The sequence below is a fragment of the Penaeus chinensis genome, chromosome 24 (assembly GCF_019202785.1).
Source record: "Penaeus chinensis breed Huanghai No. 1 chromosome 24, ASM1920278v2, whole genome shotgun sequence".
NCBI lineage: Eukaryota > Metazoa > Arthropoda > Malacostraca > Decapoda > Penaeidae > Penaeus > Penaeus chinensis.
In genome coordinates, this window is record NC_061842.1 from 6,481,848 (window position 1) to 6,494,153 (window position 12,306).

At 41.9% G+C, this 12,306-nt stretch overlaps 1 protein-coding gene across 1 annotated transcript in view; it reads left to right on the plus strand.

Annotated features, from left to right (window-relative positions):
• LOC125037841 (uncharacterized oxidoreductase MexAM1_META1p0182-like) overlaps positions 1 to 3,265 on the plus strand; it is a 3,578-nt gene extending 313 nt beyond the window's left edge. The window contains exons 2-5 of the mRNA XM_047631085.1: positions 851 to 1,073; positions 1,725 to 1,883; positions 2,502 to 2,573; positions 2,790 to 3,265. Of these exons, the coding sequence (XP_047487041.1) occupies positions 851 to 1,073; positions 1,725 to 1,883; positions 2,502 to 2,573; positions 2,790 to 2,933 (598 nt within the window). The 3' untranslated portion in view covers positions 2,934 to 3,265. The remainder of the gene's footprint in view (positions 1 to 850; positions 1,074 to 1,724; positions 1,884 to 2,501; positions 2,574 to 2,789) is intronic.
• The last annotated feature ends 9,041 nt before the right edge of the window (positions 3,266 to 12,306 follow it).

Genomic DNA, 12,306 nt, shown 5'->3' on the forward strand with positions numbered 1-12,306 from the left:
GAAGAGCATTACTAAAACCAGAAAGAGCGAGTGAGTTTCACACGTTGGAGCAATCAAATCCATCTCCAGATTAAGGACTAATTAAGCCAGTTTATCACAAACCTTTCCCTCTCGCGACACTCGAACCTTCGACACATCCGCGACCCCATTACACAATCTTTGGGCTTGATTATAATGTTAATGAGAATAATAATAATGATAATGATAATAATAATAACAATAATAATAACAATGATAATAATGATGATGATGATGATAATACAAATGGTAATAACAATGATAATAATTATAATGATATTAACAATAATAACAATAATAATAATGATAATGATAATGATAATTATGATAATGATAATAATAATAGTGATGATGATAATGATGATACAACTGATATCAATAACAATAATGATAATAAAATGATGACGGTGATAAGAGTAATGATAATGATAACAGTAATAGTGGTGGTTATATTAATGATGATGAAAATAATAATGATAATAATAATGAAAATAACAATAATGATAATAATAGTAACGGTAATAATGACAATAATAATAATAATAATAATAATGAAAATAACAATGATGATAATAATAATAATAATAATAATAATAATAATGATAACGATTATCATAATGATAATGCTAAGGAAGATGATAACAATAATAATAATAATAATAATAATGGTAACAATAATGATCATAAAAAATAACACTAATAATGATAATAATAGTAGTAATGCTAATAATGGTAGCAACAACAACTAATAATAATAACAATAACAATAACAGTAGTAATAATGATAACAATAATAATAATAACTGGAATAAAAGCCAAACGCGTCCTCCAGCGCCCGAGCGAGCAGCGCGCACGTGATCTCCGGCGACCTGTCTGCGTCGGTGGCGGCGACGGCGCAGCGGCTGGTGGCGGAGGCGCAGGCGCAGTGGGGCCGCCTCGACCTCCTCGTCAACAACGCCTCGCTCTTCTTCCCGACGCCGATCGCTGAGACCTCCGAGGACACCTGGACGCGGCTCATGAACACCAACGCCATGTCCCCTTACTTTCTCATGCAGGTAAAGCTCGTCATGGCCGGCGGGAGAGAGGCGAGAGATAGAAAACGGGAAATTGGTGGAGATAGAAAACGGGAGAGATATGAGTTGATGTACATAGAAATCGGGAAATTGATATGCACAGAAACGGAGGGGGGAGGCTTTTTTATTTCTTATTTTTTACACGTAATTGAATTTGTGAATGACATGATATCTATTCCTATTTTTGTCCTGATTGCTTCTAATAATCCGTTTCGAGATTAACCAGTAAGTAGCTGAATGTAAGTAATAATAGAAGTTGAAGGAGAAGGCAGACAGCGAAACGGGATAAAGAAATTTAAATCACAAAAACAATATTATTCACTTACCTAATTCCACAACTATCCACATCAACAGTAAAATTGTCATCCTTCAATTATTACATCTTAATATCTAACTTACATTTCTTATACACACGAAGACGTGACAGCATTGCGTTCCTGAATTCATTTTTGACCTCCCAAAAAAAGAATAAATAAATAAACATTCCGGCAACAACATCTCAAAACATACCAAAAACCACATCGCAACGAGACGTGACAACACCACTCACTCCTGACCCATCAACATCAGCCAACAGGACGCCATTATTCCCCCCTATGAACACCTTTCCCTCTGCCTCTCTGCCCGCCACAGGCCGCGGCGCCCCACGTCAAGCGAGTGGGCGGCAGCATCCTCAACATCGGCGACATCGGCGGAGAAACGCCCACGCCGCCCTATTTCACGATCTACAGCATGACGAAGGCGGCGCTCATTATGGCCACGAAGCAGCTGGCCATCGAACTCGCGCCCGAGGTAAGATGGGGGGGGGGGGACTCTAGTGTTGGGAATAGAGAGAGAAAGAGAAGTGAGGGTGAGTGGGGAGAGGAGACGGGGGAGATGGTCTTTGGTGTGGATAGAAAACGGAGGAGATGTCTTACATAGAAAACGGGAGAGATGATTTGCTGTAGATAGAAAACGGGAGAGATGTTTTAGATAGAAAACGGAGATGTTTTAGATAGAAAACGGGAGAGATAATTTGCTGCAAATAAAAAAAGGGAGATGATTTGCTGTAGATTGAAAACGGGAGAGATGTTTTAGATAGAAAACGGAGATGTTTTAGATAGAAAATGGGAGAGAGTATTTACAGTAGATAGAAAACGGGAGATGATTTACTGTAGATAAAAATGGAGGGAGATGTTTTGGTGCATATAGAAAATGGGAGAGATAAGGTAGGATAGATAGAACACGGTAAATAAGTTGGTGTAAATTTTAAAGGGTGGAGGGATATAAGTAAATATAAAGATAAAAAAATATAACACAACAATACATTATACATCATCCCTACAATAAACTCATTATTATGCACTGTTTTTTTTTTCTTTCTTCATACACTAAGTTATGCATCACGACTCCATACCGTCTAACCTACAGGTCCGTGTGAATTACATCAACCCGGGAGCAGTGATCTGGCCAGAGACCGACGTTGGAAATACGTTCCAAAAGGTAACGCTGTCACCATTCACTTTCCATTGGCGAGTTTCAGAGCATAACAAGTGAGTGAGATTTTACTTTGCCTCACGTCACATATTTTCCCATAGCTCTTAGAATATATGCATTGTTCGTTCTTTCTTTCTTTCTTTTTCTTTATTGATATACCCGTTCATGCACCTCCATTCTCTCGCCATGCACCCTTACTTTCTCCTCCTGACTTACCTTCAGGAGTGGCTATCGAGGACTCCCTTAGGAAGGGAGGGCACGGGGGAGGACGTGGCAGAGGCGGCCGTGTTCCTGGCATCTCCTGCGGCTGCCTACATCACCGGTTCCAGCATCAACGTCTGCGGCGGGCGCTCGGTCATGACCTGAGGGCGCGCATGACCTGACGGAGAGGTGGTGGATTGGTCGCCCTGCTCAGCCTTCGTGTGATATTGGGATCATTTTTCTTTTTATACGATGCAATCAGTTTTATCATCTGTATTACTACTGGTAGTGTATCATGTAGGTTATATGCTTACGTACGAGGTTTTCTATTGTTATTGTTTGTGGTTAATGAAGACGAATGCCTTACGCATGCCTCGTCACCAAATCGTCCGTGAGAAGGTATGAGGTAAGGGTGCATACTGCTAAGTCATATGTGTGTGTAATCCTGTGGTGTAAATCGATCCATTTAAATGAAGATTCCCATCCTCATTCTGTAATGTTCTGGAATCATTATAACCTACAAATCTTAACATACACATTCTATATCAGCTTCGGGACCAGAAAAAAGACATTGTAAAAAGATAAAATAGTGTTTTGTGTCACCTTGAGCGTTAATTCGGAAGAAGAGGGAGAAATACTCAACGTTTTGAAATCATACGATAAGATTTTCGTATCAAGTAAAAAAGAAAAGAAAAATAGAGAATGAATAAGTGAAAGAGAAAGAGAGGCTGACATAAAGTTACATGAAGAGAGAATATTATGAAGAAAAAAAACATAAAACAAAAAATCTTACAAATACAAAAATTGGTTCTTAGTCTTAATGTTTGAATAGATTTAATTATAAATTTATCTTTAGAATCAACCGCATTATCTCTCTGACGATAACTATACTGGACTCATACCATATATATCATCACTGGAAGGATCTACGCTGATACGTTGGACTTGTCATATCAATCATGTTTACTTTTCCGTGGGGATTGAAATTAATCATGAATGGCAGTTATTTCATGAAAATAAGACTTTAAAAAAAAATTATAAGATGTTTGATCTATTATCTAATCATGTTCTATGTAATTGGTGGAATTTCCTTTCATATTCACTTGTACACACACACACACATACATACACACACACACACACACACACACACACACACACGCACGCACGCACGCACGCACACACACACACACACACATACACACACGCACGCACGCACGCACGCACGCACGCACGCACGCACACACACACACACACACACACACACACACACACACACACACACACACGCACACACATATCTACAAACACTCACACTTACACATACGCACAGACACACACACCTAAATATCTCTATATGCATGTACGGTACATACAAACGCTACATACAAAACACTTAAGTGCAGATTCACCCTCACATAAACACGCACATACTAATGATAATGGCAACACGAATCACTCTGCACAATTCCGTTAATGATGAAACAAACTTCAGAGCTTCGAAAGGTCTGCCGTTGTACAAAAACGAAGGGACGAATCTAGTACTAACACAGTCATGAGGTAATGGCACCGTTGCTATTGTTAACCGTAGTGTTTTACGCTAAATCATGGAAAGGACTGTATATAATCTTCTCTACTCATTGTTCGTCCACGTCTGTTTATGCAACGTTCAATGGGTGGAATCTCGCGCTCTGCCGTGCTGGTGATGTTGTTTTGTTAGTAATTGTAATAGTAGTAGGAAAAGAAGTAGTAACAGTAATAGTAATAGTAGCAGGAACAGTAGTAGTAATTTTAGTAGACGTAGTTGAAGTAGAGGCAGTAATGATAATGGTAATAATTGCAGCAGCAGTTGTAGTAGTTGTAGTAGTAATGTAGTAGTAGTAGTAGTAGTAATATCACTAGCATCATCAGCAGTAGTAGTAGTAGTAGCAATAGTAGTAGTAGTAATAGTAGTTATTGTTGTCGTTGTCATCATCATCGTTTTCATTATTATTATTTTTATTATTATTATGATCATTATTGTCGTTATTGTTAAAACTATTATTGTTATCATTATTATTATCATTGTTATTATCATCATCACCTTCATTGTTATCACGATTATTATTTCTTTTATTAGCATTAGCAGTATTTTCATTGGCATGGCTATTATCAATATCATGTATAACATTATTCATAATTATAATTATCATCATCATTATTGCTGTTGTTATTGCCATTATCATCATTATCACCGTCACAGTTATCCTTATTCTTTAATAATAATTCTTCTTGTTTCGTCCGTGCGTTACACTCTCAAAGTACGCCTGGAATCGTGGTCCATGTGTGTGTGTGTGTGTCCAAAATCACATGGACCATACACACACCCACACACATATGTGTGTGTGGGTGCGTGTGTGTGTGTGTATATGTGTGTGTGTGTGTGTGTGTCTGTGGTATGTGTATGTGTATGTGTGTGCATATGTATATGTGTGTGTATATATAAAGATATATATATATATATATATATATATACATATATATGTATATGTATATATGTATATATATATATATATATATATATATATATATATATACATATGCATGTGTGTGTATATGTGTATATATACGTATATATATGTATCTATATATACGTCTGTATATATATTATTTTTTTATGCCAGCAGCACTACTTGTCGCCATGTTTCACGTTGTCGTTCTCTGTTCCAGAGGCATTGAAGTGTTTGTATATTCAAATTGTCGAGGAATATTTTTCTGTCTACCTCTGGCTTGCTATTTTACCGCTTAAGCTATGGTTTTGTAATGTGTTTTTACGGATTGCAAGTCCGAGGAGATGTTGTCGCGCTCGGATCATTTCAAGTAAAAATAAATAAATAAATAAACAAATAAATAAATGTGTAAATATGTATAAATATGTATGTACATGCATGCACATTTATATAAATAGGGACTACATGTAAGTGGGTGTAGATATGGACCATAACGTGCTAAAAATGACTTTATAATGGAACAAGATAAGATGATATCTCAGGTTATTACATCACAGTTTTTTTTTTGTTTTTTTTTATCTTTCATGTTTGGTACATCATGACATTGTTTTAGTAGCCGTATCAGAGACTGCTTTTTTCACTGATAAAACGTTATTGCCTCTCCGTGTCTTAATACAGTGCTGGCTCTATAAGGACCCATTGCGTAGGCAAAATGACGACCTCTGTTATCAAAGCAATTTATATCAGCCCTTCGTTTCTGGATAGTGATGGAGATAATGATTTCGTAATCACACGTTATTTTATCAGAGGCATTGAAATGGAGTAAGGAATACGTAAAATCTGAGGATCACAAGAAAACCCACATTAAAATTTGTATAAAATCTTTATTAAGATCCTTAGCCTAACATCATGACTATAGCACATCACATACTGTAGTACATGTAAAAAATAAGAATATCACACATCACAACCTTTTTTTTCTTTGTGAAACAGGAACACTTATAAAATGCCCAAATATCGGCGTTGCTTCACTCAGCCGAAAAAAGAGAATTGAAAAGGTTTTTTAAGAGTCTCGTCGAGTTTTTTCAATTTCCCGGCGATGGAGAGATCCCACAGTCTGGAGGAAGGCTGGTTGGCTGGTTGGCTGTTCTCTCTACCGGTGGGGCGAGACGGGTAATAATGGTACACGTAGGAATTCGGGGTCTGGTAGGAGTGGTAGGAATAGGAACCGCTTGAGAAGGGGAATGGGCGTTGGGAAGGGAAGGAGCTGGCTGGACTCTGGTGATGGGTAGCGGGTTGAGAACTGCTCTGCTGCTGGTAGCTGTTGTAGTGGGCGTCTGGTCGAGGCGTGGGTTGAGGCAGGGGGTGGCTCTGCTGAGTGGTTGTAGTGGTTGTGGTGGTCTGCGTCTGCTGAGGCTGCGCTGGGAAGGTGTGAGTCGGGTTGTGAGGGTAATGCTGTTGCTGCACCTGTTGTGAATGTGGCTGAGTCTGTTGCTGCTGAGAATGCTGTTGGTTTTGCTGTTGTGAATAGTGGTAATTTGAGTGTTGCTGAGAATATTTTTGCTGGGTTTGCTGTTGTTGTTGTTCGTGTGAATGCTGCTGGTTTTGCTGTTGTTGTTGTTGTTCTTTGTGTGAATGCTGCTGGTTTTGCTGTTGTTGTTGTTGTTTGTGTGAATGCTGCTGGTTTTGCTGTTGTTGTTGTTGTTTGTGTGAATGCTGCTGGTTTTGCTGTTGTTGTTGTGAATGCTGCTGGTTTTGCTGTTGTTGTTGTTGTTTGTGTGAATGCTGCTGGTTTTGCTGTTGTTGTTGTTGTTTGTGTGAATGCTGCTGGTTTTGCTGTTGTTGTTGTTGTTTGTGTGAATGCTGTTGGTTTTGTTGTTGCTGAGAATTCTGTTGTTGGTTTGGCTGTTGCTGATAATACTGTTGCTGACTTCCTTGTTGTGAATATTGTTGGTTATACTGCTGCTGAGAAATCTGTTGTTGGGTTTCTTGTTGCTGAGACTGTGAATAATACTGGGTCTGCTGTTGTTGAGGATGTTTTTGATTGTGCTTTTGCTGCTCTACCTCTTGTTGTTGTTGCTGAGCAAACTGCTGATTTTGCTGAGTCACTGCCTGTGGTAATTGGTTTTGATTCTGGGAACTCACGACGGCCGTTTGTTGATTGCTGTAAGCTTGGTAATCACCTTGATGGCTCTGACTGATGTCGGAGTTGCTCTCTGTCTCTGTTGTGGTCGCAGACGGAGTGATGACGTCATCAAGACAACGGACCATCCCAGCTGGACAAAGTTCTAAGAAACCATACTCTGTTATGTCTGTGAGAGAGGAACCATAGCGACGGCGACAGTGCCCGATGGCGACACACTCGATCTCTACTTTGATTTCAACTTCCTGAGTTGCAGAGCCTGATGTGTAACTCTGCCCCTCGGCGAAGGAGCTTTCCACATCACCGCTTTCACTGGGTAATGTCTGCGAATTCTGTGGCAGTTCTGTGGGCGCTGAATCTTGTTCTTGATTGGAGGAGGCGCTGACATTTGCCTCTATGAATGTGCTGAGCGGCGTGGCATACTCGTAGCAGCTGAGTTCAACATACCCAGTGTAGTTATCCAGACAGGGAACATATCCTTCATGGCAAGCTGGCTGTTGTCCATAGGCACACTCATCCAAGGAGTGGTCACCAAACTGGCGATAGCACATGTCAGCGGGCATACACGGGGCTACATTAGATTGATCTGTAGCGCCCACTTCCTCGTCTTGCAGCGGCAGTGGTTGAATGTCAGTAAAAGGCTCGGGAACGGAGGGATTGTCTTCGGCAAAAGGGAAAATAGGCATGATGTTTGACAGCTTCACGGGGGTTTCAGGAGGCATGATGAAAGGGGACTCGGAAAACATCGGCCTGTCGTCCCCGGCGAGAGTGAGGAGATCCGGTGGTCCCTCCGGCCCGAGAATAATGCCATCAGCACTTACTGGTAATTCTTCGAATAATATTGAGAGGTCGTCATCCACTGTCAATATATCAGTTGGAGGTTGAAACGGAGAAAACTGTGGTGAAGGATAAACCTGAACAGAATCCTCCTGAGTTTGGGCCTCAGGATTTACCACTTCGCTTTCAGACACAAATGATGCCGTTTCAGGTGAGTCCATTGAAACATACAGAATTCCAACAGGTTGTTGATCGACTGAAGTAAGTGAGGATGAAACAGGTTGATAATCAGCCATTGTGTTGGACGAGACTTGCTCCTGGTAATGAGCCGAAGCAGAACTGAACTGCTGAGCAAGCAGATCTGCTGAAGAAAAGTTCAGGGTATATATTGCGCCTAATGGTTTCTCTTTCTGGAGCGTTTCTTCACTTTGTGACAGTGAACTGTCTGAGGAACCTGCACTTGCAAAATATTCTGCTTGTGTTTGCTGGCCTGTAGCTGAGTCTTGAACCTGTAAGGTTTGTGATGTCTCTTGTAATTCTGAAGTAGATGCCGAGGCTCCCTGTATTTCTGAAATAAATGATGACCCTTCTTGTATGCCAGAAGATATTTCTTGGATTTCTGAGGCAGACGAAGGCAATTCCTGGATTTCTGAGGTAGAGAAAGATGCCCCTTGCATTCCTGAGGTAGAAGATTCCTGTATTTCTGATAGTGATGAACCACCGTTTTCTGAATCAGATATTTCTTCTTGTGCTTTTGAGGTAGACAAAGTTTCCTTCATTTGTGAGGCAGTGGATGACATTCCTTGTCCTTGGGCTTTCAATACGGTGACAGACTGTGAATCAGAACTCTGATTTTCAGACGTCTGTGCTGATATACTTTGAGAACTAGTAAAGTCTAAAAATGCAGGAACTTGCAAAAAGTTATAGTCAGAAGTTGCTGTTGATGGAGAAGTCTCACCAGATGGTGGCAGATAGGAGAGGTCCAGAGATGGGACCTGGCTGGCAGGAAGTTGTAAGAAGTTAAAGTCAGAAGTTGTTGCTGATGAAGTAGAAGGTGGCAAATAGGAGAGGTCCAGAGATGGTCCCTGGTTGCCTGAGTCTTGGCTCAGAAGGGGGAAAGGAATGCCCATATTGACTACTTCACTTGCATCTCCATCTTGTATGATGATAGTTTGACTTGTTACTGGCTTCCCACCGTCCAGGACAACAGTCCCATCAAGAAAATTGCCAAAAGGAGTCTCTATGATGGCTGGCATGGTTTCAGGATTCTGGTGGCTATCCTGTGTCAAAAAATCTGTTTCCATAAACTCCACTTCCCCAGGTGGAAGAAATTCTAAAATAGCAACCCTAGAGTCGTAGTCCTCAAGGAGTAGATCAGGGTCTTGTAAGGCTGCTATGTGAACAAGCTCCTCAGGTTCTAAGCCAAGAGCGTCTATCAATGGCCGGAAATCTTCCCGCTGCAGAAGCTGTACGACATTGATAGGAGGCGCTGACCCTGTAACAGGAGGGCCTTGCGTCAGGATACTCCCTCGAATATTATTTCCAGCCGGCCTTTCCAGAGAACCTTGGAAGGGATTCCACTCATTTCCAGGAAGCTCTGTTCCAACAACTGCAAATGACGGTCCTTGAACCACAGGTTCGTGATGGAACCCAAAAGCCTGAGGGAATATGGCATTGTAATCTTCAAAGTATGTAGATGGAGGAGTCAACTTCTTGAAAGGATTCCACCCAAGGCTTGATATGACTTCCTCTGTTGTCAAAGGATCACCAAATGCCAATTCTGTGGAAACAGGAGATCCAATAAGGGCAGAAAGGGACCCCACGCCCCTTACACCGAGGGGTACACCTGACTCACCATTGTTGGTATCCTCTGGTATTCCACTTGGTGGAAGAGGTGATAGAACAATATCATCTGTGTTGCTTTGGGGTACAATATGACTACTTCCTGGGAAAGTGTTGGCATGGATGTGCAGATTTCTTGTTGAAGGACTTTCACTGCTGTCAGATGCGTCAGTATCTGTGATGTCACTATTGGAATCACTGGTATTGCCATCCGAATTCTCACTGTTTACTCTTGGATCAGGGGCATGTGGGTTATTCTCGAGTTTGCTACCGTCTGTACCAATTCCACTCTCTGGGTCTTCATTGCTGGAGTTGCCACTAACAGAACTGGAACTGTACGAACTGCTGCTGCTGTAGTTGCTACTGCTTGAGCTGCTACTGCTGGAACTGCTAAAACTGGAACTACTACTGCTAAAGTTACTGCTACTAGAGCTGCTACTGTTGGGACTACTGCCACTGCTTGAAGTGCTGCTACTTGAAGTGCTATTGCCTGAGCTGATACTTGTGGAGTTGCTGCTAGTTGAACTGCTATTGGTTGAGCTGCTATTACTGTAGTTGTTATAGTCTGAACTGATGCCGCTCGAAATACCGCTGCTTGAATTAACTGTGTTTGAATTGTTGTTGCTAGAGTTAGCACTGTCTGAGCCACTGTTGTCTAAATGGCTGTTACTTGAGCTAGAACTGGCAAACATGGCATTTGCAATACTGTTACTCATATTATCACTGGTGGAACTAGACATACTAATGCTAATGGCCGAACTAGAGTCATTGATCAAGTTGAAATCATCTCCGGCTGTCGAGGATTCACCTGTTTCCATTTCAGATTCCATCTTCATATCTGATGACAGGACTTCCAATCCCTCTGCATTTGGAGAAACTGATCCAACAAAGGTCGCAAAACTCTGAGACTGGGAGTCGCCTGCGTCAAAGGTAGACGCGAGCGATAATTCTTGTTCATTCAGCAAATTGGAGCTTTCTGCATCACTGTCAACGGTTTCTTGGATGGTTGCGAGAACACTGCCAGATTGGTCAAGAGATGATGCAGATGTCGACACTTCTCCGGAAATCTGCCCCACTGACAGCCCGCTGCTCTGTGGTCTGTAGTTGAGAATCAAGCTCGATGTAGATAGGATTCCTTCGAAGGCAGACTGCTGAGTATTGGGCGTTTGGGCACCGTTCAAACTAAAATATGACGGCGGTTCCAAATTTCCAGGTGCTTTTGTTGAAGAGTCTTGCTGAAGTTGATGTTGCAAAGATGCAATGTTGATCACTGGTCCTGCAATGTTGACTTCCCCCGTGGCTAATGTCTCTATGTAGTCTGATACAGGGCCTGTGCCACTTGCTGAACCCAAGTTACTGACTGATCCTGTATGAATGACAGACCCCGTGTGGCTGACCGATCCTGTGTGACTGGTGGAGCCTGTGTTGCTTGCAATGCCTTCATTAAAAGCTGAACCTTTGTTGATTGCAGAGCCTGTATTAATTGCCGATCCTGTGTTAAGTACTGAGCCTGTGTTGCTGGCAGATCCTGTGTTAAAAGCAGAGTCTATGTTGAGTGCTGAGTCTGTATTACTTGCAGATCCTGTGTTGAATGCTGAGCCTGTGTCGCTGGCAGATCCTGAGTTAAATGCTGAGCCTGTGTTGCTTGCAGATCCTGTGTTGAATGCTGAACCTGTGTTGATTGCTGAGCCTGTGTTGCTGGCAGATCCTGTGTTAAAAGCAGCTCCTGTGTTGAATGCTGAGCCACTGTTGCTGGTAGATCCCGTGTTGAAAGCTGGGCCTGTGTTGCTGGCAGATCCTGTGTTTAATGCTGATCCTGTGTTGAATGCCGAGCCTGTGTTGCTGGCAGATCCTATGTTAAATGTTGAGCCTGTGTTGCTGGCGGATCCTGTGTTAAAAGCAGCTCCTTTGTTGAAAGCTGAGCCTGTGTTGATTGCTGAGCCTATGTTGCTGGCAGATCCTGTGTTAAAAGCAGCTCCTGTGTTGAATGCTGAGCCTGTGTTGCTGGCAGATCCTGTGTTGCTGGCAGATCCTGTGTTGAATGTTGATCCTGTGTTGCTGGCAGATCCCGTGTTGCTGGCAGATACTGTGTTAAAAGCAGCTCCTGTGTTGAATGCTGAGCCTGTGTTGCTGGCAGATCCTGTGTTGAATGCTGAGCCTGTGTTGCTGGAAGAACCTGTGTTGAATGTTGAGCCTGTGTTGCTGGCAGATCCTGTGTTAAAAGCAGCTCCTGTGTTGAATGCTGAGCCTGTGTTGCTGGCAGATCCTGTGTTGAAAGCTGATCCTG